At 53.4% G+C, this 27,005-nt stretch overlaps 4 protein-coding genes across 9 annotated transcripts; 2 read left to right on the top strand and 2 right to left on the bottom strand.

Annotated features, from left to right (window-relative positions):
- The first annotated feature begins 1,417 nt into the window (after positions 1–1,417).
- LOC122176761 (beta-crystallin B1) lies at positions 1,418–17,859 on the top strand. Of its 5 annotated transcripts, XM_042865616.1 has the most exons (11): positions 4,724–5,602; positions 6,107–6,266; positions 6,356–6,474; positions 7,110–7,242; positions 7,310–7,452; positions 11,295–11,362; positions 13,136–14,051; positions 14,915–15,113; positions 16,111–16,161; positions 16,779–16,822; positions 17,409–17,859. In XM_042865616.1, the coding sequence occupies exons 2-10, from the start codon at positions 6,126–6,128 to the stop codon at positions 16,806–16,808; spliced, it is 1,800 nt and encodes a 599-aa protein (XP_042721550.1). In that variant the 5' UTR covers positions 4,724–5,602; positions 6,107–6,125; the 3' UTR covers positions 16,809–16,822; positions 17,409–17,859. The 5 variants fall into 5 exon arrangements, with proteins under 5 accessions (XP_042721553.1, XP_042721550.1, XP_042721549.1 ...); XM_042865615.1 differs by having other exon boundaries at positions 4,724–6,266; XM_042865618.1 differs by lacking the exons at positions 4,724–5,602; positions 6,107–6,266; positions 6,356–6,474; positions 7,110–7,242; positions 7,310–7,452 and adding an exon at positions 8,331–8,394.
- On the bottom strand, positions 2,516–3,458 carry CRYBA4 (crystallin beta A4). The gene is made up of 5 exons (XM_042865888.1): positions 3,420–3,458; positions 3,204–3,322; positions 2,995–3,136; positions 2,757–2,899; positions 2,516–2,663 (listed from the first exon to the last, which is right to left on the bottom strand). The coding sequence occupies exons 1-5, from the start codon at positions 3,456–3,458 to the stop codon at positions 2,516–2,518; spliced, it is 591 nt and encodes a 196-aa protein (XP_042721822.1).
- Positions 17,860–18,077: 218 nt separating the features above from the next.
- TFIP11 (tuftelin interacting protein 11) lies at positions 18,078–25,803 on the top strand. 2 transcript variants are annotated; one of them, XM_042865455.1, is made up of 13 exons: positions 18,078–18,345; positions 18,615–18,768; positions 19,291–19,447; positions 19,621–19,748; positions 20,227–20,379; positions 21,086–21,595; positions 21,908–22,014; positions 22,249–22,417; positions 22,604–22,847; positions 23,164–23,306; positions 23,568–23,733; positions 24,046–24,424; positions 24,974–25,803. In XM_042865455.1, exons 1-12 carry the CDS (start codon positions 18,149–18,151, stop codon positions 24,399–24,401), a joined length of 2,484 nt encoding a protein of 827 aa, XP_042721389.1. In that variant the 5' UTR covers positions 18,078–18,148; the 3' UTR covers positions 24,402–24,424; positions 24,974–25,803. The 2 variants fall into 2 exon arrangements, with proteins under 2 accessions (XP_042721389.1, XP_042721388.1); XM_042865454.1 differs by having other exon boundaries at positions 24,046–25,803.
- Positions 25,284–26,988, bottom strand: SRRD (SRR1 domain containing). The gene is made up of 6 exons (XM_042865889.1): positions 26,867–26,988; positions 26,602–26,800; positions 26,411–26,509; positions 26,191–26,345; positions 25,899–25,944; positions 25,284–25,663 (listed from the first exon to the last, which is right to left on the bottom strand). The coding sequence occupies exons 1-6, from the start codon at positions 26,986–26,988 to the stop codon at positions 25,439–25,441; spliced, it is 846 nt and encodes a 281-aa protein (XP_042721823.1). The 3' UTR covers positions 25,284–25,438.
- Between the last annotated feature and the right edge of the window lie 17 nt (positions 26,989–27,005).

Here is a 27,005-nt window from a genome sequence, read left to right on the forward strand (position 1 = left end):
GTCCGGCTGTTCCTCTGCGAGGGCTGCGCAGGGGACTGTGTGTGAACAGACCTCAGGTCAGTCATTAGCAGCTGCAAAAGAAAGCAAGCAACGCAGCAAGAGAGCAAGGAGCAGCACCATGCTGTCGGATCAGCACCGAGGTCCCCATCGCAGCACTGCCTCAGCGGAGCGTGGCACTGCCATGCAGTGAGGTCCCTGCAGTGCCCTCAGACCCACTGCTGTGCCCGCACCTCTCTGCTCATGGGCTGTAACAGAGGCAGACATCCCCACCTGGCTGCGTCCCGCTGGGAACAAGCAGCGTGGGGCCAATGTGGGAAAAGCAACAATGGCCCCAAGCCCCAGCGGGGCCGCTCTGCGATGACTGCGCACTTCAGCTGCCGAGCAGCTGCCGTTTGCTGCCCGAGGTTCATTGTTGCTGCTCGGTGGGATGATCCCTCCTCCCTCCGCCCGCAGCAGTGGCTCCAGTCTAACCCCCCCCCCCCCCCCCCCCTCCACCCCCCCCCCCCCCCCACTGTCCCCCACCCCACTGCCACCCTCTGTGCCCGCACCGCTCTGCCGCTGCTTTCTGAAGCAGAGCTGTAATGGGGAAGGGTCCCCAGGGCGTTGGGGTCTCATTCTTCCTGGCTCCCCGGATGAGATGGACGTGCACACAAAGGCGGTGGAACAATGAGGGAGAGAAAATGGCTCCCCAAAAGGAGCCCGGCGGCAGCTGTCACATTAACTCTTTACAGAGGGAAGAGCTACCCTCAGCCTCTCTCCTCTAAAACCCCCACCTAACATCACCAGGCCTGGAGGAAAATGGTGGTTTCAAGACAAAGAAGCAAACCAGCATTTTGCCTGCTTCCTTTCCAGGAGCACTGAAAATGAGGCAAGAATCCATTTACCTGTCTCGAGCCCTATTCTTGATGAGGATTCTGAAAAACAACACGAACAAGCGGTGCATCCATCAGTATTGGTGCTGGTACTCAGTGCGGGGCTGTGGGCATGGAACCGGGGGGCTCCCAGGGCTGCACCCAATGCCCCAAAACCCTGGGCCTGGAGAAAAGCCATGTTCCCATTAGGAAACAGCAGAGGGAAAAGGAAGGGCAGCATTACCTGGCTTCCAGGTGGCAGCCGGCTTGGGGACCGTGGTCTGCGTGCTCTCTTGGCCGCTGTACAGCTCCTTTGTGCTGGAGCTTTCCAGAGAGATTCCCTGTGCAAGATATTGCCATGCAAACTCCTCCCCCGCAGCCCCTGCCGGCCCCGCAGCCCTACCTACATGCAGGAGGATGCTGCAGCGCCCATGAAATGTTAATGTTGGAGATGCGGCCCAGGCAACATCTCTCCCTCCCCCCCTCCCCTTGGCCCCAAGTGATGGGTGGGGGTTGGAGCAGGAGGGGGCTAAGAGCAATGGCTGCTGCTTGGGGAGAGCGTAACAGCTGTGGGTGCTGCGGTGTTGGGGTGTCACCGTGCCACAGTGCATCATGTGCAGGCACCCAAGGGCAGTGCCCGGCCATCCCACTGTCCCCAGTGGCATCACTCCACATGTAGGTGCACTGCCCAGCTCCATGCACATCGGATGGGAGCTGTGGAGGCTGTGCTGCCACAGCTGTTCTGGGGCAGCAGGAGGATTTCGCTCAGCCCTTCCCACACTGTCTGCTTCTCCTTCTATTCAGTATTTTTAATTATTATGTCCTTTGAGGAGGATCCCTTCCCAGGGAAGCATTGTCTCCACTGTGGTCTTTCTCTTGCAAATGCCAGAAAAGGGACATCTTAATGCCATCAAACCTTATTTTCTCCAGAGCTCTTCTGAAATGAGAAATATTTCTGAACCATTATTTTTCCCCCATCACATTGCCAGCTTCAGCTCACTGCTGTTTTCCCACAAGACAAAGAACATGTTGTCTCAGCAGCCCCCACCAGCAACCTGCTTCCTCCATCTCCTGCAGCACTGAACAGGGCCAGCAGGAGAAGCCTTGCCCTGTGGTTCCTCTCTGGGCACTCACTGCCATGCTGCAGGGCTGCACACTGCACATGGCCGCAGGGGTGGTGCATTAATGCAGAGGAGTGTGTATGGGCACAGGCACGAGTGCACAGGTGGTGCAGGGTTTTGCCATGGCTATAGGGGCGCATACACAGGTGTGGGGATGCAGACATGAGTGCACAGGGGTGTGCGTGGATGTTTGCATACGTGCAAAGGTATGGAGGAAGGTGTGCATGGGTGACGAGTTGTGTATAGGCATGAAGATGGGGGCAGAGCTTGCAGCTGTGGCCTGCCAGACCTTGCAGCTCCTAATTCCTCCTGAGCAGGGCTCAGGCAGCACGGTATCCTTTCCTGCCTGGTTGGAGCCACGGTGCTGGTTCAAGTCCCCTGGCAGTGGTGGGGACATGGGCACCCCTGAGGCACCCCATTGCCGCTCCCAGCCCACATACCCCTCCAAGTGTAAACACACCATGTTGGACAATGGAGCTTTTATTGAGCTTTGCCACCTTCGCAGCACAGTCTGGGGGGTGCCTGCAAGTGCGGAGCTGGCAGTCACTGCTGGACCCTGCGGATGGACTGCACCTGGCCCGTCTGTGCATGGGAGCCCCACTCCCGAACGTGCTTGTACTCGCCGGCATGGCTGTCACTCTCCAGGAGGTACTGGAAGCCCCTGTACCCGGGGTACTGTGAGCAGACCCACCTGGCCACAAACGGAGCAGAAGGAGCACGTCTCAGGGTGGTGGCACTGCCAGAGGTCCCAGCAGAGTGCCACCAGCCCTGCCTCACTACTCACGCGCCGGAGCAGACGAGGAAGGAGCCCACGGCACTGCCATCCCAGCCCAGCTCGGGCAGCGAGGGGCAGTCGTCGCTCAGCTCCCCCCTCCTGCCCTGGAAGTTCTCCTGCTCAAACAGCAGCAGCTGGCTGCGCCCGTGCTCCTGCACCGAGATGCACAGCATTGGCACGGCTACGCATCACCATGGTTGGGGACAGCACGGGGTCTGGGCATGTCACTGCACTGGGTGCTACTCACAGCACAGGTGATGGGGCGGAAGGAGCTCATCCTGTCCACGTGGTAGGCGTTGCTGCCACTCCACGCCTCCCAGCACGGATACTCACCACGCTCCAACACGAACTGCTGTCCCTGGAAGCCGCAGTGCTCGAAGCCCACCCAGCTGCGGGAGCCAAGGGTGAGTGCCTTGGGACCCCCAGCCCCACGGGATCCCCCGGCCCCTCACTCACGCCCCACTCTCGATCCTGAAGGAGCGCACGGTGCTGAAGCCGCGCTCCGGCGTGCTGTAGCATTCGGTGGTGAACTCGTGCCGCTTGCCCTGGAAGAAGGGCTCGTCCCACACCACGATCTGGGGAGCAGGGATGGATCAGGGCTCCGTGGGTGCCCTGCTGCCAGCTGTCTGTGGGGCCAGGGCTACGTTCCCAGCCTTCCTTTGCTTCCTGCACCTTCCAGAGGCCGGAGGACGGCCTGCGGCGCTGGATCATCACGGCTCTGCGTAGGAGGACAGGAGGACAGGAGCTGTGCCCTGGTGGACAGGGGGAGGCTGGGGGTCCGCACTGCTCTCCTTCTGTGCTTACTGGGGACGAGTGCTGAGCCCGGAGGTGGCGTGGCCAGCAGCTCTCCAGCAGAGCTTTTATAGCCTCCAGATAGAGACAGGGCAGGAGAGCATTACAGAAAGCCCTAACTCAGCACATGGCAGGAGGAGGGACTGGCAGAACAAAGGCAATGCCGTGGGGGAGCAATGGGCTCGGCGACACCGCAGCTCTGCTCCCAGCACACCAGGCATGGGCTGTGACATGACCCAGGGTCTGTGCATGCCCCCCAGCTGTGCCCTCCACCTGCCCCAGGAACAGAGCACAGAGCAGGGAACAGTAGCATGGCAAAGCCAGGGGCCGATTTGCAAAGGCATTATAGGGGCCTAGTGGTGCAGATGAAGATTTATGGATTCTATCTCTGTGCTCAGGGACCTGGGAAGAGCCCACAGAATCTACACTGTACCTAAATACCTTCTGCTTTTGCTCATAGTGACCCCCTCCTACTGCATAATCCTGGGGCAGCAGTGGGGAGAGAACACCCCTAGAGCTGCAGGAGCACCCCTATGGCTGCAAGTTGGGAAGGAAACCAGGAGAAGGACAAAAGGAGTTGGATCTGCGGGGTGGTGGAGGCTGGATATCAGCACTCAGGAGCCACCAGCACAGCGGCGTGGTTAAGAAAACACCTGGCTCTAAGAGGAAGAAATGCAGCTTAAAATAGAAAGGTGTCTAACAACCACGAAAATGAATGCAAATTGAAAACCAAGAGTCATGAAAACTGCCCACCATGACAGTAAGGAAGTGGACCCTGGGGTGAGCTCAGAGCAGCAGCAATGCAACACATCCAGCAGTGCCACAGGGGACAGCATGGTCGATAAGGAGAGAAGAAGAGATCGATGAGTGCTTTTTGTTTGGTATTTTGGGAAACATCCCGGGTGGTGCTGCTGAAATTGCACCACTATGAATTAACACTTTGCCCTCGAGGGGAACGAAAGCAGCAGCTTCTGAATGAGGGCTATGGGTGATTTATTTTGTCCGTGCTGGAAAGCCCAAACTGATGCTGCTGAGTGTTTGATGGGGCTGCAGGCTCCCAGCAGGCACAGAAGAGCAGCTGCTGGCAGAGTGCCCCCAGGTGCCCCCCCCCCTCACCCCCTCTGCCTGCCTCCCAGCAGCTGACACAGCACTGCTGCACTGAGGTGGGATTTGCTCCCATGCAGCTCATTTAGAGGAGAACAAGGAATGGTACAAATGAGCATAGCACGTGTTCAGTGTGCTGAAAACTGGCGGTCAAGTGGAGATGGACACAGTGGGCACAGAGAGCAGGGGCTGCCAGCTGTGGCATCCTTAGAGGAGAATGCTGCTTTTATGGACTAAGACATACCATAAAATGCCTGCTTTCACCACACATCACTTGTGGAAAAAAAATTAAAAAGCAAACACAAAAGCAATACTCAAAGCATTTCACAATCTTGCATTCTTTTTTACAGTCTTGCATTCTCGCAACTTGCTTCCTTGGAGCTGCCCAAGGCCATAGATGGTCTGTGTAGGTATGGAGGGATGTTTAAAGCAAGACATGTAGTGCTCAGGGGGAAAATGAGGAAGCAGAGGGTCAGGCTGCTCAGTGCACAGCTGGTTACGCCCAAGGTGCCGGGACAGAAACCTGCAGGGCCAGAGAGATGGGGCTGGGAGCCCTGGTCCCATGGGCTGGGCTTGGGGGCAGCCACAGGGCTGGAGTACCATGCCCAGCAGCAGCAGCAGTGCTGGAGCCAGGTGCTGGTGGGCTCCAGGGGTATATATGCTCTGTGCGGGGCCGTGGTGTCGGCGTGTGGCAAAGTGGCGCGGTCAGGTCTTCTGTTGTGCCGCTGGATAAAGGAAAGTGCTGGGTTCAGCGGCTGGGCACAGGGCCGGGGAGAGGCTTCCAGCTCGCCCAGAGCTTTGCAGGATGTGATGACTGGGCGGCCGCACAGACACTGATGAGCTGGCACTTCCATTGTGTACCCGCCTGCGCTCTGCCCTTGCCAGGCTATAAAGTGGGGGCCCCGCTGCACCCCGAAACACAAGCCTGCTCCCTCCAACAAGAAGCAGCAGCTGCCCAGGTAAGAGGAGAAAGTCCCCGGGCGGTGGCACTTGCTCCAGCCAGTCCCAAGGGGGGGAGAGGAAAACGCGGGTTTTTGGCTGTGCCCACGCTGTGCCCACCATTCCTGGAGCACCCTGAACCAGCACGGTACTGGGGGGTGCAAGGAGGGTCCCACTCCCCCTGGGATCCCCTATTGTGGTGCCACCAGTGGGGTGCCCACTGCAGGTCAAGCCAAAGCAGGGCTGTCTCCTCCCACCCCACTACCCATCGGTGGCCCCAGGGCTGTACCGCTGCCTGCTGTGCTCCCAGGCACGCCTGTGTGGGATGGCCTCAGGGAGCTCCGGGTACCCCCAGTGATGGGGCCACGCTCAGGGCTCTCCTGGGGATTGTGGGCAGCTGGCACCTCTTGTGGCCAAGGCAGGACCCATGTCCTGTGCGCCATGGGAAGCTCCTCACCCCCACCCCAATAGCACCGCCACTGGGACCTTGTCCCCACTGAGCCCCCCCGCACCTCTGTCTCCAGACCCGAGCTGACCACCGCGATGTCTGAGACCACAAAAACCACTGCTCCTGGCCAGGCTGCAGAGGACAAGGAGAAGGCAGCCCCGGCACCAGCTCCATCCTCCGACCCCACTCCTGTCACCAACAGCAAAGGGGAAGAGCCCTCCACGGAAGCTTTCAGGGTAAGCCTACGTGTCCCCAAGCGGAAAGACAAAGTGTCAGGGAGATGGACAGCAGCAGTTCATGGCCTGATTCCTTTGCTCTCCCACAGATTGTCATCTTCGAGCAGGAGAATTTCCAGGGCAGGCAGATGGAGTTCACCAGTGAGTGCCTGAACCTGGCAGACTGTGGGTTTGACAGAGTGCGCAGTGTCATCGTCAGCTCTGGACCGTGAGTGACACAGTGGGGATCCAGTGGGGACCCAGCAACCCTGGGCCAGAGCCAGGCAGGGAATGGGGCCAAAGCAGCACTGGGGAGGTGGGATGAGGCCTGGGAAGCATTAGTAAGGGTAGAAACTTGGGAACACAAGGTCAATGGGGGACAGGTCCCAAACCCTCAGGGTCTGCTGGACAGCCACTGGTGGAACTGCACCCAAAGCTTTTGCTCAGGGAAAGACAAAAGTAAAATCAGCCAAGTGTAAGGTTGGAGTGCCCACAGCACTCTGATCTGTCTGCTGCCATCAGGAAAATCCCTGCAGCAATAGCTCCATGTTGGAAGAAAACATCCAGCAGTGAATGCGGGAATCCTCTGGTGCTGGCTGCCACAAGGTGGCCAAAAAGGTGGCATTGCCACTGTGTGAGCACTGAGCCCTGAGCTTGGGTGACACTGAAGGTGCACAGTGCAGCGGGTTGTTTGGGAACATTGGTCCTGTGCTCCATGACGTAAAGTGGAACAAACGCACTGGGAGCACAGGGATGAGCGCGGCACACAACGTGCCAGCCCGGGGCCTTGCAGCAGAGCTGCACTTCAGGCAGTGCCTGTAGTGCTGCAGGGCTCCTGATGTGCCATACCCTGCCCATCCCCAGCTGGGTGGCCTATGAACAAGCCAACATGCGCGGGGAGATGTTCATCCTGGAGAAGGGCGAGTACCCACGTTGGGACACCTGGTCCAGCAGCTACCGCAGCGACTGCTTCATGTCCATGCGTCCCATCCGAATGGTGAGTGCTCAGCACCCCACGTGCTGCGGGCACCATCCGCCCATCCCAACGCCGCTGTCCCCCCCAGGAGGCCGAGGACCACAAGATCTCCCTGTACGAGTCTGCTGACTTCAAGGGCAACAAGATGGACATCCAGGAGGACGACGTGCCCAGCCTCTGGGCTTATGGCTTTTGCGACCGTGTGGGCAGCGTGAAGGTGCCCAGCGGAACGTAAGCTGGGGCTGCAGTGGGGGGTGGGGCGGGGAGGGAGAAGGTGGGTTTGGGCACGGCACTGAGTGCTCCGTCTGCTCTCCCCGCAGCTGGGTCGGGTATCAGTACCCCGGGTACCGCGGCTACCAGTACCTCTTTGAGACCGGGGACTTCAGGCACTGGAACGAGTGGTGCGCCTTCCAGCCCCAGATCCAGTCCATCCGCCGCATCCGGGACATGCAGTGGGACCAGAAGGGCACCTTTGTCACCCCCGAGGCGCCCTCCAACTGAGCGCGGCCCCGCGCCCGCCCCGCGCTCCCCCTGCACTATCCGTGTCTACCGACCGCGCCACCGCCGCCGCCGCGTGTACTCGACGTTGTGAGGCAAATTAAAAAAAAAAATCAGACGATGGAGCTGCCTGCTGCGTGCGTTCCAGAGCGCGCTCCGTCGCCTCGTTTCCCTTTGCTCCCATTCCGCTCGGGCTCGTCTTCCATTCCCTCCTTGCAAACCTCAAAGCGAGACCCCCTTCCCCCCCAGGGGCAGCCCCTGCTTTCCCCCACCCCTCTGTTGGGCACCGTGCCCGCAGCACTGCCTGGAGCCGTGCATGCAACACTACCCTGACCGCAAGATTTGTGCACGCAGCACACGGACGGGACGGGCGCGCAACCAGTGCAGCGCTGCAGCCGTGGCCTCGGCAGCATGCACGCGCCGTTCCCCGAGTGCCGTTTGCACAACCCGCGCGCACGTCCAGTCGCTCGCACCGTGCACGCGCAAGGCGGCCACACGCGTGCACGCCAGGGGACGCATGCGCGGTGGGGCGGCGGGCGGTGCGGGGATCCCGGCCCCTCTGCGCGTGACGTCGCCGTATCTCAGCGCCGCTCCGTTCCGCGCCGGCGGCGGACCCGGGGAGCGCGGCCCGGCCCGGTCCGAGCGGTGGCACCGGAACCGCAGCGACAGCCGCAGGTGGGAGCGGGGACGGGCGGTGCGGGGAGCGCTGTGCACAGTGCGCGCGGTGAGCGGCGTGCGCGGGGTGGTGCGTGGCGCTCAGAGCGCGGTGCTCAGTGTATGGCACTCGGTGCGGGATGCACGGTGAGCGGTGTGCTCGGGGTGATGCGGGGGCACACGGTGCAGGATGCTGAGTGCATAGAGCGCGGTGCACGGTGCTCGGTGCAGGGTGCACGGGGTGGTGCCGGGCGCACAGTGCGCGGTGCTCAGTGCAGGGCACTCGGTACAGGGTGCTCAGTGCGAGGTGTTCAGGATGTGGCACTCGGTGAGCAGCGTGAACGAGGTGGTGGTGCAGGGCACTCGGTGCATGGCGCTCAGTGCGGGGTGCTCAGGCACCCATTGCAGGGCAGTCTGATGTGGCACTCAGCACAGGATGCTCAGTGCATTGCACTCAGCACAGGATGCTCAGCACAGGATGCTCAGTGCAGGCTGCTTAGTGCAGGATGCACTTAGAGCAGTGTGCACAAGGCAGTGGTGCAGGGTGCTCGGTGCATGGCACCCAGTGCAGGATGCTCGCTGCAGAGCGCTCAGTGCATGCAGTGCTGCAGTGTGCACGAGGCAGTGCATGATTCTCAGTGCAGGGCACTCCATGTAGGTTTTTGCTCCCTGCCCAGAAGCACGCTGCTCTGCCCCTGCTTTCCCCCAGGGCACTTATAGGGTACCTGCTCTCACCCTCCCATCCCTGTGCATTGCAGACAGCAGGCTGCTGTGTGTGCATCCCAGGAGGTTGGAGCATCTGCCAAAGAGCTTGTCTGTATGAGTGAACTCCCATGCCCTGCTGCTTTATGGTGCCACCGCCATGCCCTGAGCCTGTGCTCAGCAGTGCCTTTGGGGCAGGAATATCTCTAGTGTTGCATCACTGGGAAATAAAATATTTTGATTATGTTTCCTAAGCAAATTTGAGGTTTTGGGGTTTCTCTTGCAGAAACAACCTTTACTTTGCAAAGCCATGATCTTTGTGCATGCGGGAATGGAGCTCATTAACACTTATGCTTTGGCATGTGGATTTGGAAATACTGTTTTGAAGATGGGGAGTGTTTTTTCTAGCAGTACCTTTGATGTTTTTTTTCTCCCTGTTGCATGGCACGCTCTGACCACCCACACTCGTGGTGAGTCTTTTGTTCTGCTCCATTTGTGCATAGGCACGCAGAGGGCTGCCACCAGGACATGGGAACAGAGGCAAAAGGGTAGCATATGGCACATCAGGGCCTTTCCTCCTCCTGGACAAGCTGGCTGCAGGTTGCTGGCGTTGGTGCTGCCTTTCAGTGGCTCTGTCACTTCGGGTGGTGCTGCTGCTGCAAATGTGAACCGCAGCGCTGCTTGGTCTATTTGGGGATTTTCAAAGGCCCTCGTGACCCACAAGTAGTCTAAAATCCATGTGTTTGTACCAGGGTTGGCTTCTGGTTCCTGTTACTGTGTCTGGCTTTGTGGCCCGCATCACATCTTTAGTTTGAATCAGCAAAAATGCTCCACTCTGTGTGGTGCTGCTCTTGTCACGTGGGGCCCTGAAAGCGACTGTTTGTGTTTTCCTCTGAATGCCATTGGTGCCCTTGAGCAGAACAGTTTCATGATGTGGGCCCTGCTCTACCCCTGGCTCCCTGCTCCCCTCCTGCAGTGCTGTCCTGGGGCTGCACCCCTGGGTGCTGCTGCGTGCTGCTGGGTGCTGCCAGGTACTGCAGCCCCAAGTGCTGCAGGATCAGCATTGCTGCTGTAGAAAGATGCACATGAGGTCCATCGGCATCTTGCTGGCCACAGTTACTGCTGTTCCTCCGTGAAGATGTTCATATTTCCTCATCCCTCATTAAGCCCAAGGATCTGAGCTAAAACTTTCCATGCCACACCTCTGTCATTTCAGGAAGTCACTAGCATCTATTTCTGGGAATGGTGTAAAGCAAAATTAATTTAGCATCACATCATGCTTCTTACTGGTTCTGTCGCTTGTTTGCAATAGTTTGCAATGCTTCTCTGCTTTGAAGAATGGGCCAGAGGCAGTGCTGTGTTGCAGACTGGGTGCTGCCTGTGGCCAGACGCTGCTGTGACCAGGCGATGGCACAGCATGGCCCTGTGCTGCAGCAGGAAGGAAGTCTGCAAGTCTGTATGTGTGTGTGTGTGTGCACATTGTGTTTGTGAGGGTGAGAGCTGGAGGAGTTTCCGGAGCAAGGCAGCTGTTAAACCACTGCACCACGGAGCTCTGAGATGTGTGTGGGTGCTGCTCAGCGCCCTGCAGCCTTGTCCAGGGTAGATCTTGTGGCTGAAGGAAAGGAGCAGAAAGTGTTGTGAGGATGAAAGGTGATGCATGTGCTGCAGATGAGCTCTGCTCCATTGCAGCGTTGGTGCTGGGTGGAGTTTCCCTCTGGTTTCCCATTAGTGCTGAAGCAGAGGGGCTGCGTGACGTCAGGAGAGGAGGAGGATCTGGGGTGGCTGGAATAACAATTAGTGTCTGTACTTGAAATGTTCTCAAAAACATCCTCCAGGGCTGGGACAGGGCCATGCGTGCAGGAGCAGCACTGTGCACACAGGGACACAGCTGTGGCCTCACCAGGGCACTGGCAGGAGCCCTGCAGTGAGCGTGGTGCCTGGGTTGCTCCATGCATGTAGGTTTGCTTAATGCAGTGCAGAGCTGATCTGATGGGTGCTGGCAGTTCAGGGTTCAGTGCTGTGGCTGCATGGAGATGGTAACTGCTGTGACAGTGGGCGCTTGCAGCACTGGAGCTGGATTTTGCCCCTGAACCAGCACCAGGAGGATCTCAGCCACGTGCTTCAACGTTGCTGTGGGGCTGAGCTTTGCCCCACCAGCTGGGTGGGGGCTGCCTGTGATCAGCAAACAAATCAACCCTGTGATTTTTCTTCCCTGCTAGGTGTTCTCACGGCCATCTGCATCTCAGCACGAAGCTTGGCTGGCAGCACCATGAGCTGCAAGGGGCAGGTAAGGCATGCCTGGAGCTCCCAGCACCTGGTTCCCCCATGGCACCCAGAGTCCACTGATGGATGTTTCATCCATCTGTCCACACTTTGCTGGTGCTCTGTTAATACTGCACTTCCCCAGCTTGCAGCCCTGTCGCTGTGGAGGTCCTGTCAGCATGTAAATACGGAAGGCCCTCTGCCTGCAGGAACTTTGGTGTCCTTGTTTGTCACTGCCTTGTTGTCACTTCCCCACCAACCTCTCTTCTTCCTGCACGGCTGCAGTGGTTCCAATTGCCCTGACTTGCTGAGCGCTCTGACTGCGCCATGCTGCAATGGGTCTGCGTGGCCGCTAGCAGTTATTTTTAGGGTGAACATTTGAATACATTTACATGAGTGAGACAGATGGAGATGGAAGGGTGGAGCGGACAGTGCTCATCTTTTTAATGAGCCTGACTTGGGGCTGGACAAATGCCAGGGTGCTGTTTGTTGTTCCATGTGGCGTCCGGTCGAAATAAACAGATCACCATTTGACTTCTTGGCTCGTACACAGCGTGTGGACATGCATTTGAAACCGTTGGATCCTGGTGGGATGACAGAGCAGCTGGTTGGGGAGTTGGCCATGGGGCTGTGTGCTGCAGGGAGAGGGCTGGTGACCATGTCACCTTGGGGTGGGAAGGGCCCTGGCATGGGCTGGTAATGGGGAGGGCTGTATGCCGTGGGGCTGGCACCGGGCAGGCCCTGCTGGCTGCTCCCCACTTGAAGGCGCTTGGCTAAATGAGCTCTTTGATGAAAAGAGTGGAGAGGAAAAGGAGCTTTTCTGAAGCAGTTCTTTGATTGTCAGTGAAATAAAGCGCACGGACATCTCGTTCCTTCCACTCACCCGAGCCCTGTAATCACAAAGAACTTGAAATCCCGCTGTGACCCTGGAGTAGGATTGCCAAACCTGCACTCACAAACCCGGGGGGAAGGGGAGGAGGGGTGGGAGCAGTGCCAGCTCTCCTGGGAGCCGTGCAGGCAGCAGCACAGCACTGCACAACAGCACTTCTGCAGCCGTGTCCTGCAAGCAGACGCTGCCTCAGTGCTGGGGGGGCTTCGTGTAAGGTCAGGCTGGGGGAGAAAGGTGTTAAACACAACACACGTTGCTATTATTGATGTGTTACCCTTATAATTTCTCAGCTTGTTTCATTCTAATGGGTAATTGCTTCTTTCTGACTTAGGCCTTGAGGAGTGCGTGAGCTGCTTTTGTTTTTCTGTTTATTTCAGTTTCCACCCTCCCCTACGGCAGTGTATGTAAAACTGAAGAAGATGTGGGAGGGGGGCAGGTGGTTGGCAGGAGGGGAGGAGGGCAGCGTGCCGCGCAGGAGCTGCCCTGGGAGGCTGGGCTTCGTCCAGGACGGAGCAAACCCCAGAGACTCCTTACTGGGTGAAAAGAAAGCTGTTGTTTCTTTTTTTTCCCCTTGCCTAATACACACTCGATCCAAAGGAGTAAATGGAAGAAGGTGAAATTGCACGGTGCAGTGATTGAGCGAGCAGGACCCCTCCTCTCCGAAAACTCCACCGAGCTTTGCTCCGGCCACAAACCTGAGATTCTGGGGACAGAAACAGCCAAGAACTAATCTCTTTGGGTGTGCTCTGAGGCGGGCTTTAATTACATTCTGGGCAGAAGGCACCTAGCCTGAAATCTGCTGATAGGTAGAAGGGATGACGACAGCCCGGCACGGTGTGGGCGTCTGCGGGAGCTGCTGGGGCCAGGCTGCAGGCGGCCCTGCTCACAGAGCTGCTCTCTGTCTTGCAGATGCCCGCTGGGTTGAACGCACTCTGGCTGAAAACCGAAGCGTGGTGACGTGGTGTGCAGTCCTTGCACAGCAGGACAGGATGCGGGTCACCATGCGGCGGGTGCTGCTGGCGGTGGGCTCGGTGGTGGCCCTGATGGTGACGCTGCACCTCGGCCAGCAGGTCCTGGAGTGCCAGCAGGTGCTGAGCAAGAGGAGGCACAGGCTGATGAGACCCGAGAATGAGGAGCTGGTCATGGTGGACTCCAACCACGTGGAGTACCGTTACAGCAAGGAGATGCCCCTCATCTTCATCGGCGGAGTCCCCCGCAGCGGCACCACGCTGATGAGGGCCATGCTGGATGCCCACCCAGAGGTGCGCTGCGGGGAGGAGACCCGCATCATCCCCCGCGTGCTGGCCATGCGGCAGGCCTGGTCCAAGTCGGGGCGAGAGAAGATGCGGCTGGACGAGGCCGGGGTGACGGACCAGGTGTTGGATGCTGCCATGCAAGCCTTCATCCTGGAGGTGATCGCCAAGCACGGCGAGCCGGCCAGGTATCTGTGCAACAAGGACCCTTTCACCTTGAAGTCCTCTGTCTACCTGTCCAGGCTGTTTCCCAATTCCAAGTTCCTCCTGATGGTTCGAGACGGCCGTGCTTCGGTCCACTCCATGATCACACGGAAGGTGACAATCGCAGGCTTTGACCTGAACAGCTACCGGGACTGCCTGACCAAGTGGAACAAGGCCATCGAGGTGATGTACTCCCAATGCCTGGAGATCGGGCGCTCTCGCTGCCTGCCCGTCTACTACGAGCAGCTGGTGCTGCACCCTGAGCAGTCCATGCATGCCATCATGAAGTTCCTGGGAATCTCCTGGAGTGACACCGTGCTGCACCATGAGGAGCTCATAGGGAAGCCTGGCGGAGTGTCTCTTTCCAAGTGAGTGTGTGCTGGGGGGCAGGAGTTCCTTGCTTGTGTCAGCGGGTGCTTTTCAGAGGTAGAAGTAGCAGCACACTCAGTTTTACTGCAGTCAATTTTGTGTTTCTGAGTAAATGAGGGCTTGAATATTAGCAAGCTGGTGTATGCAATAGAGCAGCCTGACAGGCAGGAAGCAAGTGACTCTTATTTCATCTCTCTTGATAGCGCAGAAGTGGCTCGGATCTTTAATTTGAAAAGAACTGCTTGCTCAGAAACGTGAGCTCTTTAATGCTTCTTTTCTCCACCCATCCTCAGATCTCCTTTCTGCAATTTTGCTGCTGATGAATCACTTTCAGGGGTGGGCAGTAATTCCTGCCAAAGTTGGTGCTGGTGTTGCAGAATAAAAGGAGTGCTTTCTCCCATGGAGACACACCTGAGCACTCCCTCTTGGCAGTCTGTTTTAGTGCTCCAGGAGGTGCTTGGCTTCTCCCACCTTCTCCTGGTCTTCCCATGCTGTTTCTTTTCTAAGAGAGGCTTAGGACCGACCGACTTAGCAAAATGTAGTCGGTTGTGGCTGGTAGCAGCCACCCTAGCACAGGATGGATCCCAGTGCTGTGTCCCTGCAGTCACACTGAGACCTGAGCCCAGGGCTGGAGGGACCTCACACAGCAGCAGCACCACCATGCCCTGGCAGCTGTGCCTGCATGCACAGAGGGTATGGAGCAGTGTGCGTGTGCTGTGTGCTTGTCTCAGGCATTGAAAGCAAAATGTTCAGGTGGCAGCTAAGCTAGCTGAAGATAACTTCTATCTGAGCCCAGTGTATTTGTGAAACCAGATGACAGCAACTTGTTTTGCTTTTTTCTTTGATTTCTTTTTTTCTCCAGGATAGAAAGATCAACGGACCAGGTTATCAAGCCAGTGAACATGGAGGCATTATCTAAATGGATTGGACACATTCCAGGGGATGTACTGCAGGACATGGCCCACATAGCACCCATGCTTGCCAGGCTTGGCTATGACCCGTATGCCAATCCACCCAACTATGGCCACCCAGATCCACTTGTTGTCAACAACACGCACAGGGTGGGTGTCACAGCCATCCCCAGAGCAGGAGGGGCTCTGGCCAGGGTCAGAAAGAAGCAGCAGGGAAACAAAAGCTCTCTTCCTTCTGGGAAACTGTGAACGATGGGTGTTCAGTTCCACTGAGATGATTTCCCAACAGTTACGTGCAGTAGTTTGAGTCTGGTGTGGCTCAGATTGATTCTGCTCCCTGTGATTTTGTGGCAGTATTCGTTTCTTCTGTTGTGGCAGATACTGACCTGTCCCTCCCTCCCTGACCAGCCCCATTCTTGAACCCAGACATGGGAGTTACTGGTTGTGATGTTATCTGGTTGCAAACTCGTTGGCACTAGAAACTCCAGTCTGACCTCAGGAAAATCTTAGGCAGTGCTGAGTCTGTGTGCTGCTCAGCAGCCACTCCCAGAGTCCCACGAGGGATGTGACTGGATGCTTGTAATGCATACGGGCAAAACCAGAAGAATTTTTTTTAGAATATTGACTCAAGTGTCTGAAGCTGCAGAGCCACAGGCAGCAGTTACTAGACAGAGGGAATTTTTCATGCTTTGGGATGGACCAGTTCTCCCCAAACTGAGGTCGGATTCCCTGTGTGCAGACCCTGTGGCAGTGCCCTTGGACACAGTGCCCTTTGCCACACTTCTGGGAGCAGAAAATGCTGTTCCCTGTTGTGTGTGCAGAGTGGAGAGCTGCAGCACAAACCTGGCAGATCAGAGGAGCTACCCTGGAGCTGGTCACGGTCTGGGCGCTCTGGGCTCTTGCAGTTCTTCCTTGTTGTCTCTGCTTGCTGAGCCATTTCAGGACACAGATGATTTGGGTGAGCAGTCACTGAGGGAGAGACCTCCTGCTGTTGTCCCAGTATCCCAGCATGAGCTAGAACAGCTGCTCCTCAGGTCTTTGCTGGCTCACGTATCCTGGAGCATATGCTGCAGTTAACGATGTGCACTTGCTGATGTTCGTACAGTCACTGTCCAAGAAGGGATCACTATTTCTCTTTTTTCCATAGGTTTTAAAGGGGGATTATAAAACTCCAGCCAACTTGAAAGGCCATCTGCAGGTAAGAATTTGATGTCATGTCTGAGTGCTTTGCCCTGTGTGGTTATTCACAGAATCATTTGAATGGGAAGGGACCTTTAAAGGCCATCTGCTCCCACTTCCCTTCCTAAATAGCTCTGTTTGAAAGCAAGGGATTTCCATCTTGTACAACACAGAGCAGCCAAACAGCCATCATTTATACAGACTTAAATGTTATTTTATTGACTCTTCAGATAAGGCCACCTGCCTGAATAAGAGATGCAGTAGATTAGCATTGATTATCAGCAATGTTTTGATCAAAGGTGTCTGGTTTTACCTGTTCAACACGGGGACTGCATTGCCAGCATGTGAAAACACGCATAGCAAATCCCAGAATGAGGAAGCGAGGCTGCTAGTGCAGCAAGCACACACATGTATTCCCTGCATGAGGTGTCACTTGCAGTTCCTGAGTAGCTGACACTGCACACGAGGTAGGGAAGTGAGAGACTCGTGGCTCGTTCTCTTGGCTGCCTGTTCTCTGCTGTTGTAACACTTTCTGTCCTGATCATTTCCCTTTTTTCTTGCTTCTGGGAACACACTGGGAATGCTTTGAATTGCAGGTGACTTAAAACTGATCCTTCTGTTTCTTGGTTATTCTAGGTGACTCAGAACACGTCATCTTCTCACTAATTAATGATTTCCAGGTAAGACCTTGTACTTTAATTTGGGATCCACACAAATCTGCCTGGCATTGCTGCAGGATTAGCATTTTGCTTGTATAATTTCGTGTGCTTGTGGATTGCCCCAGCTGCTCCAGGCACACTCATTATGAGAATGATCTCCTTCACAGTTGCTTTAGGTTTTCAGAGCAATACTGTTACGTGAGACGATTTGTCAAATCTCTTTTTTTTTCCCTGAGCTTTGGGAACGGGATTACTTCAGCAAAATCACAGTCAGCCACTTGGGGGTGTTATTACTGGATGTGGAAAGGGCAGGGGGGGACGTGTATGTGTGCTCAGTCCCGACAGCTGCAAGGATGTGCCCTGTGTGCATTTCAGAAGGGGGATGGTTGTGTTTGCTGCCAGCTTGGGAAAACAGACCTGCTCTCCTTGACTTCTGCAGCAGCAGCTGTTAGCGTGTCAAAGGCTTTGAGTAGGAACAGGTGCTGCTGCCCATCACGCCTGAGTTGGAGCTCAGTATCCAACAGTTGCTGTATCTCAGTGGCTTTAAAGTTGCTGGCATGTGGCTGTTGAGACTGCCTGACTGCCCAGACTGTTTCTTCCTTTGCAGGCTGCTGCGAACGGCCCTGAGTGGCCCTGCAAAGAAGAGTTTGCAGTTGCACCGGTGGAGATCTGTTATCCAAGCATATTGCTTGCTAATATTGCCAAAATGACTGCCGTGCGAGGAATGTATTTGCATTTATTTGCAAAGGCCAAACATTGTACACTTCGATACCACTCGTCTCCCTTTGCTGGATGCTCCGTGGTGAAAAATCTGTGGAAGTGAAGATCGACTGAACCTTCAAAGTGCATTGGAAAGAGATTTTCTATTCAATTCCCGGAGAACATTTTAGAGCCGTATTTCAGTGTCTCGTAATGCTGTTCCTTAACGTGCAGATCAGAATAGGTGTCATAACCGTGTAGAGCATTTGTTGTACAGGTGACAATCCGGGACTCCCTCTTCAACCACTTGTCATTGACAGATTCTATTTAAGAATTAATATATGAGGTCATTCGTTTCACTCTTGGCTGCACTTACTCTTTTCCCACGACTAGAGCGGTGCTTTAATGCCGCAGCCCCTCCCCCTGCTGCCCCGACAGGGTGCCGCGGAGCGCTCCGCCGCCCGAAGCGCCGCTCCCCGACAGGGGGCGATAGCGGAACCGTTCCTTCTAGCCAGCGTCTCTATGGTTGCGGTGGGGGGGGTTGAAATGTATGCGTACGTCACCGGAAGTTGCGAGGTTCGCTTCCGGGCCGCCGCGGAACGGTAGAAGCGGTAGATTGGAGCGGGGCGGGCGGCGCTCGGAGGTGCCATGTCCATGTCTCACCTGTACGGCACGGACGGGGAGGATGGCGTGGAGATGGAGAGCTTCGAGGTGTCGGACTGGGACCTTCAGAACGAGTTCAACCCGCACCGGCATCGGCACCGGCAGACCAAGGAGGAGGCCACTTACGGCGTGTGGGCCGAGCGAGACTCGGACGAGGAGCGGCCCAGCTTCGGCGGCAAGCGGTGCGGGCGGCGGGGAGGGGCCGGGCCGAGCGGGGATGGGGCCGGGCCGAGCGGGGATGGGGCCGGGCCGAGCGGGGATGGGGCCGGGCCGAGCGGGGAAGGGGCGGGGGCTCGTCCCGCAGCCCCAAAGCCCCGCCAGCAGCGCTTATTGGCGGTACGGACGGTCACCGGGAGGAAGAATCGATGTTTCTTGCCGAGTGAGCAGTAATGTTTTTACTTCCGTGCCCCCCCGGCGGTTTGCAAGACTTACAGGTCCTGTTTTGGTTCAGCTCTAGGGATTACTCAGCCCCCGTGAACTTCATCAGTGCAGGGCTGAAAAAGTCAGCAGCTGAGGATGTGTCAGATGAGGACTCTGATGAAGATGAGAAGCCCGTTAAACAGGAGGAGATCCCTAAAGAATTTGTGCCAAAGAAGTTGAAAACAGTGAGTGATCCAGAACGTTTTCATTGTAATGTGTTTGTGGAGCTCAAAGAGCAGTCTGAGTTCTGGAAATAATCCCCAACCAACCCACCAGCACCTCCAAGAAAAAGTCAGTTCCAACAGTGCTTCCAACTAGAGCACTAAGGAAAGGGAGGAACAGTTAACATTGGTGTAGCACATGGGGTACAGCGTGAAGCTGAGGGATGTGTTTGCTCTTCCTTTTCATGGATATCTGGATGTATTGTTGTGTATCTTTAGGAATGGCACTCCACTGTGGGCTTGTTTCCAGTTGTCAAGCACAAAAACAATTGGGAAGCAGCTTCAGTAAAGTTCTTGATAGAGCCTAAAAATTGACATCTCACTTGGAAAGTTCTTCAATGGCAGGGAACTCCCATGGGCACGAAAGTGGCTTTCTGACATAGGAAACAGTGGAGTGTGTTGACAGCTGAACTGCTTTGAGGAAGTACATTGTGTCAGAGCGAAGTTCCACAGCACCTTAAAAATCTTCTGTTTTTGTTTTAATAGGGTGGAAATTTCAAGCCCAGTCAGAAAGGCTTTGTAGGGGGCACAAAATCTTTCACAGATTTTGGCAGCTGGGAGAGACACACTAAGGGAATTGGGCAAAAACTTCTCCAGAAGATGGGTTATGTCCCTGGAAGAGGTCTTGGGAAGAATGCTCAAGGTACTGTGATCCTGTATTTGGTTCTTTTTTTAATAACTAATACTTTGAAGAAGAGACTGCATTGTTTAAGAACTAGCAACTTGAAGTGGCTTATAGATAAACTCTTTCTTCTCTTGCCAAGTGCTCTCTCTCGTTTGAATTTCTTCCTTCTGATCTAACTGGTCTCTTGTTAGGTATTATTAATCCAATTGAGGCCAAGCAAAGAAAAGGCAAAGGAGCTGTGGGAGCATATGGCTCTGAAAGAACCAGCCAGTCTTTGCAAGACTTCCCTGTTGTTGACTCGGAAGAAGAAGCTGAGGAGGTATTTGTATGATTCCTGGTACATCCATTTACCTGGTTGTGTTGTGCAAGCAAAATTCAGCTCTAGTATCAGCTTTTGTGTTAGAGGAAATTGATCTCCTTTTAGATAAGAAACTAAGAACACAAAGCATGAATTTCATTTAGACGTATTTTCGTGTTACTGTAATGTCCTTTATGTTGATTCTGTCTCACTTTATTCCAGTAGCATTGCTAGAATCACATCCTCAGTTTCCCCCAGATAAATAATTTGTCTTGTGTTTAAAAAAAGAAAGATGAGAAACGTACTGGTAGTGATAATGGTGAGAAAAGGCTTTTTGACTGGACCTCAGCATTTGAGCCAGTTTTTGCTCTGCTTTGTCACTTTCCCTTTTGTTCTGCTGCATGGCATTCTTCATTGATCTGATGATTTTCATAGAAAACAGGCAAATCTGAGGCGTGACTGAGAAGAGCAATTGCAATTTCTTCTTGTTTTTATTTAGGAATTTCAAAAAGAACTCAGTCAGTGGCGGAAGGATCCTAATGGAGGCAAGAAAAAGCCCAAGTACAGCTATAAGACAGTAGAAGAACTGAAAGCCAAGGGTAGGATTAATAAACAGCTTTCAACCCCTCAGAAGGAGCTCTCTCAAGTCAAGGTAAGGCTGATAAACCAAGTGATGGCATCTCTGGGAAGCAGTTCAGTTTGTTTGCATTAGTGTTGAGTGCTTTTAGGCAAGTGGTAACCTTAACAGAAGCTAGTTATAACAATTGTTGTCGATAGCCTCATGCAAATCAAGGCTTCAGATTCATTACTGAATCATTTAATAGACCACAACATAGCCTGCAACATCGGACTTGTCCTTGAGGAACATCTTGATCTTGAGAAAATACAGATTAGTTTTCTTGTTTGTTTGCTTTTGTAAGTTAACTGTTTCTCATTTGTCATAGCTCACCCAGTTCTGTAAGCACATCTGTCCTTACTGGGACTGTGCAACTAAACACACAGTACTTTTTAGGTAGAAAAGCTTTCAGACTGCAAGGAGCTTGTCTTTAATGCTCTTAATGAAGTGGTCATTTAATTGTCATTTAAATTGACAAGTCCATAAAGAAGTCTAAAATTACCTAAGTAATTAGTTGTGAGTAATTGCTGTTCTTAGATTAACTCAGCAAAATGGCAAAACTGAGATCAGAGGTAGAATCTTTGAGCTCCGACCTCCAATTGTTCTTCACTTACTCTAGATCTTCACATCAGCCTGCTGGAGTAATTGGCAATCACCAATTTTCAATTTGGAACAAGGTATTTCCTCTTTTTAAACACAAATTGCACTTCTTAAGACGACTTTTCTTCTTGTTTGTTGGAAGGTTATAGATATGACGGGCCGGGAGCAAAAGGTTTATTACAGCTACAGTCAAATTAGCCACAAACACAACATCCCCGATGACAATCCTCAGCAGCTGCTGGGCAAGGACTCGAAGCCCCAGGGATTTGCCCTGCCTGAGCTGGAGCACAACTTACAGCTTCTCATTGACATCACGGAGCAGGAGATCATCCAGAGCGACCGTCAGCTGCAGTATGAGAGGGACATGGTGGTCAACCTAAGCCATGAGATACAGAAGATGTCTGAGATTCTCTCGCACGAGGAGACGGCCATCAGCAACCTCAGCAAAGTCCTGGACATGGTGGAGGAGTGCGAGAGACGGATGCAACCCAGCTGCGAAAATCCTTTGACCTTGGATGAGTGTGCCAAGATCTTTGAGACGCTTCAAGACAAGTACTATGAAGAGTACAGAATGTCTGACAGGGTAGACTTGGCAGTAGCAATAGTCTATCCTCTCATGAAAGATTACTTCAAGAACTGGGATCCCCTCAAGGTGAATATTAGTGTGATTTATCTGCAGTTCCCTTTTCGTGCTTTAAGTTGTTTCGTTGTCTTGCCTTCCCCTCTCCTTGCCCAAATTCCCTGATTAGCTGGGAGAGGAAATGAAAAAAGCCACCTTTCCTCACACGTGAGAGCAGAAAAGAAGGCTCCTGATAGAACCCTGTGTTCGTGCCAATAGTGAGAGAAACATGTGAGAAAGCTGCCTGTAGCAGAGTGTGCAGTCAGCCCTGCTCCTTGTGGATATCAGCTGAAATGAATGAAAAGCCAATTAAGTCCACGTATCATTTAACCTCATCATTTCCAGGACTGTACATACGGCACTGAGATTATAGCCAAGTGGAAGAGCCTTTTGGAAAACGACCAGCTGTTATCACACGGGGGGCAGGACCTTTCAACAGATGCTTTTCACAGGTAAATAACAAAGGAATTGTATTTTGTTTAGTATCTTTAAATGCTGCTTCCCCCCATGATGGTGAAGAACAGTTAAAAGCGTACTTCCCAGATGATTCTCTTCAGGTGTCTCTTAAAATCCAGCTGCCAGCTATATAAAAGGAAGAGGCTTTTAAATAAGTTATCCATTCAGTTTCTGTAGGCCTGAGGCTTGATGAGCTCTAAGCTTAGTTTTGATTTCTTTATTTTTTCCAGATTGATGTGGGAAATCTGGATGCCATATGTCAGAAACATAGTGGCACAGTGGCAGCCAAGGAACTGTGGGTCAATGGTGGATTTCCTGGATAGTTGGGTACACATCATTCCTGTGTGGATACTGGATAACATTCTGGATCAGCTCATCTTCCCCAAGCTACAGAAAGAGGTCAGTGAAGAGAGCTGTACTAGAATGAAACCTTATTTTGAACCACTGTTTGAATTGTAGTCAACTGCAGCTTCACAATACCAGTTTGTTGCCCTTGTCAATGTATTTTGGAGTTAGGGGGTTATTTGCATCTGGGAAGTCTTTGTGCCAGTAGGAAATTAAATCTCTTCTGTGTTTTGCCTTAAGGTTGAAAACTGGAATCCTCTGACAGACACAGTCCCAATCCATTCCTGGATCCACCCCTGGCTTCCCCTGATGCAGGCACGATTGGAGCCTCTTTATTCTCCCATCAGAAACAAGCTGGCAAATGCACTGCAGAAATGGCATCCCAGTGACTCCTCAGCCAAACTTATCCTTCAGCCCTGGAAGGATGTGTTCACACCCGGGTCATGGGAGGCTTTCATGGTGAAGAACATTGTGCCTAAACTCGGTGAGACAAGGGAGAGGCGTTTTAATTCTTTGCCTGTGCAGAAGGTTTCACTGTGAGATTTGCAATTCCTCATTCAGCTCTGCAGTCTGGTCCAAAGAAAAAAGCTGAATGTTTGAAGTTTCTCAGTTTTGGCTGTAGATTGTAATTGAGGGAAATGGAATTGTATTGTTTTGGTGGCAGGGATCAGCCAAACATTTGAAAGATCCTGGAGGTAATGCAGTGCAATACAGTTGCTCCTCACATTTACATCATTATGAGATAGGTCAGGGCACTGGTAAGTCAGGTACTCCTGTAACTGTTCTTGCCCTTTTTCCAGGGATGTGTTTGAATGAACTTATAATTAACCCTCATCAGCAGCACATGGATGCCTTCTACTGGGTGATTGACTGGGAGGGAATGATTTCTGTTTCCAGTCTTGTTGGGCTGCTGGAGAAACACTTCTTCCCAAAATGGCTGCAGGTGAGGAACAAGGCTGAGTAATTCTGACAAATGTGATTCAAAGCAAAGTGTTTCAGTGACTCTGACCTAATAATTGTTGTTCTACTGCTGAAATGGTTTAATTGCTAAATTGAGTAGTTTTCATCAGAGTTGCATATGCATCAGACCAGGCTTCTTTCTAAGACTGCTATGGTCATTTTTTATTTTTATAAGTGAAAGCTGAGTCATGAACAAGCTAATAATAAGGGCTTCCACAAATATACCCACCCTGTTGTTTTGCAGGTGCTGTGCTCTTGGCTTAGTAATAGCCCCAATTATGAGGAGATCACGAAGTGGTACTTGGGCTGGAAGTCCATGTTCTCAGACCAAGTGTTGGCACATCCATCAATCAAAGACAAATTTAATGAAGCTCTTGATATCATGAACCGGGCTGTCTCTTCCAGTGTTGGTAGGTGGCTTATTTGTGGCGTATTTGCTTTCATCCTTTGTCAGCAGCAGTGCAGCATCCTTTCCTGTGCATGCTGAGATTCAGTTTGGGACCTATTCGATCCTGTAGCTGTAGCTACAGTTTTCTGATTCATCTAGGTAGTCTTTGTATGAACTTTGTATGAACACTGTAAATGCAAGCAATAAAAACGTGTGAAGGATGATTCAGAACACTGCAGCTCAGCCTCCCTGCATTTAATACTTTATGCATCTTGGACTGGAGTTTCCCCATGGACTTTGCATGTGGTTTTCACACTTTTTTTCTCCCCAACAGGTGGCTACATGCAGCCAGGTGCCCGGGAGAACATTGCATACCTCACTCACACAGAGAGGAGGAAAGACTTCCAGTACGAAGCCATGCAGGAGCGGCGAGAGGCTGAGAACATGGCTCAGCGAGGCATAGGGGTGGCTGCCAGCTCTGTGCCAATGAATTTCAAGGACCTAATTCAGACAAAAGCAGAGGAACACAACATTGTTTTCATGCCTGTGATCGGAAAGCGGCACGAAGGGAAGCAGTTATACACGTTTGGACGGATTGTGATTTACATTGACAGAGGTGTTGTATTTGTACAAGGAGAAAAGACCTGGGTGCCAACCTCTCTCCAGAGTCTCATTGATATGGCCAAGTGAGGCTCCTGCTTGGAACTGTGAAGGTGATCTTACTCATATTTTTAGTGTTACTGTCTTAGAATAAAGACGTTGCAGATTTGTAAATAGTGGAACTTCAGCTGTGTGCCAGGATTGTTTTCTTGGCTGTTCCAACAGTGTCAGGAGGTGAAATAATACATGGAAGCTGGTGCAAAGGGAGGAACAAGCAGTTCTGATGCTTGTGTAATTGCCACTTGTGGTACAGACTCAGCAATAATTGTTTCAAACCACTAGACAAATGAGGGCTAGAAGGGACTGCTGGCACTTGTTCTTTGCTCAAAGCAGGGCCAACACAGATCAGCCTCAAAGGCTCCACCAACAGATTCTCTCCTTGACAGCTGCACTGCCCTGGCAGTGGTAATTACTGTCTCAATGGTGTCCTGCACACAGCAGCCCCTTCTCTACTGAATGCCACCAGGACTTGGCCCGCCTCTCAGCCCTATCCAACCAGAGGTGGAAGGGAAATTCTTTCCAGCACATTAAAATCTGCCGTGGGAACTCAATAGCTCAAGGGATGGTAGGGAAGAATGGTGACTGAGGCTTTTTTTTTCTAGAGGGAAACGGCCTGATTCTTCACAGAGGAATGGCTGAAGAGCTTTTTTAGTAGCACTGAACAGCTGAAGTCCCCTGCCTGTGAAAAAGCTTTTGTAAGTCTGTGTTAGGAACTAGCTTCTAAAGCTTTCAGCTACACATCCCACAACTTTCTTGCCCTTCTGGATGCTTCAAAACCTGCACAGCATAGGCGTGGGCTTTGAATCGCTCACAGAAGGAAAGAAATCAAAAGAGCAAATGTTATGCAGTATGGATGGTTTAAAAGGCAGTTTTTAGTTGAATTTGCTGCAGTTCAGTGAGTGTAAGTCAAAGCAGAGCTTTCACTTTTATTAAAAAATCACTATGATACAAAAATGTCCCTTCAAGCTCAGTGTTCAGGTGCTGCCTCTTAGGGCAGATGGCGAGGGCACTGTCAGTGCTTGAGCATCACCTCAGCTGCGCAGGATGACTGAGGGAAGAGACAGCAGTTAAGGCTGCACTGGGGCAGGGCCATGCTGGCTCCCTTCCTCCCCCTTCCTGATGATCTCCAAGTCGTCACACTCCTCGTAAGTCGGCTCCTCCACGAACTCCCAAACTTCAGCAGAGAGTCTCTCCAGTTTGTGAGCAGGGAACCAGTGGATGGAGGTGTCATTGAAGGTATCCGAGTACCGAGGGTGAGCAGGGAGGGCAACTTCCTCCACCCCTTTTAAAATCTAAGAGCAGTTGGGAAAACACATACAAAGCAAAAGAACTTTTGTGCAAGCTTATGTGAGGATGGGAGTGCTGTGTTAACTGTAGCCCTCTTTGCAGTGTGTTCTGCAGATAATAAAATGATCCCGGACTTTAAAAACAACCACCTTCATCTTTGAGGTTATATTTAATGTTCTTTCTTGTTAAAAAGTCAATGCAAAACATTTGCCGTGTTTAAAAAGCTTTTGTGCTTCCTACCTTTGCAATGTAAGAGTAATCTCTCTCCAGTATTCTTGATAACAACCTATTAATAAAAAAAAGATGTAAACTAGCATTAGAATCACAACGTGCCCATGAAAAGAAGAAAAGGTAAGAAAAAACTGCTGATGACTGCAACTGTGACAGCAAGCTGAAACCGGGCAAAACTTTGAAGACCACGTGGAAGTCCCTCGTGGAAGCATTAGAAAGAAGTGTTCTAAGAAAGCAAGGAGTGGAAAACAATGCTGGAGGCAGGTCGTAGGGCTGTACCTGCTGTACCTGCTGTACCTACCTCTCCTCGATTCCCTTAAAGCTGTTGCCAATGATGACCATGTTGGACAGAGCATGGACAGACCAGTTCCTCCAGAGCAGGTTGTTGTACAGTGCCTTGCCGCAGTGCACCATGTAGAACAGCGTCGGCGATCCATTTACGCTGTGCTTGCCCTCCTGGGGGTGGTGTGGTCACGGTGCGGACACAGCTCAGGCACACGGGGCTGGGATGGGGTCCTTACCTCATTCTCTGGGAGCAGACGCAGCCCCAGTGCCTCCAGCGCTGCCAGCTCCAGCTCTGAGAAGGCCGGGTCGAAGAGGAAGCAGCTGCTGGGTGGCACCTGAGGGGCACAGACGTGCGTGGGACGGGGACACGCGCGGACAGCGGCACGTGGGACGGAACGCGGGCGGTACACGCACAGCGGCCGCTTACCGCCAGCATCTCGAGCAGCAGCAGCAGGAAGGCGAGCTGCAGCCGGGCGGCGGGGCAGGCAGCGAACCGCCCCAGGCCGTAGCACACGCAGCGCCAAGCCGGCCCCGACCCCAACGGCTCCCGCCCTCCTCCTCCTCCCGCCGCCGCCCTGCACACACCGGCGCTCGCCGCCCAGAAGCCGGAGCTCAGCAGCTCGTCCCTGCGGGGGAAAACGCGACCGTCAGCGGGGCTCAGCAGGGGGAAGAGCCGCGCGCCCCGCACTCACCGCGCACCCCGCAGCCGCCTCAGCACCGCGGCACCGCTATCCTCTTCCTCTTTCTCTTTCTCCCTCCTCCGCCGCCGCCGCCCGCTGGCCGCGCGCCACCCGCCCGCCGCCGCCGCCGCCATGCGGCCCCTCCCGGCCA

This window comes from Lagopus leucura, unplaced genomic scaffold (assembly GCF_019238085.1).
Source record: "Lagopus leucura isolate 7727_CA_CO unplaced genomic scaffold, USGS_WTPT01 Super-Scaffold_806, whole genome shotgun sequence".
In the NCBI taxonomy this organism is placed as follows: Eukaryota; Metazoa; Chordata; class Aves; order Galliformes; family Phasianidae; genus Lagopus; species Lagopus leucura.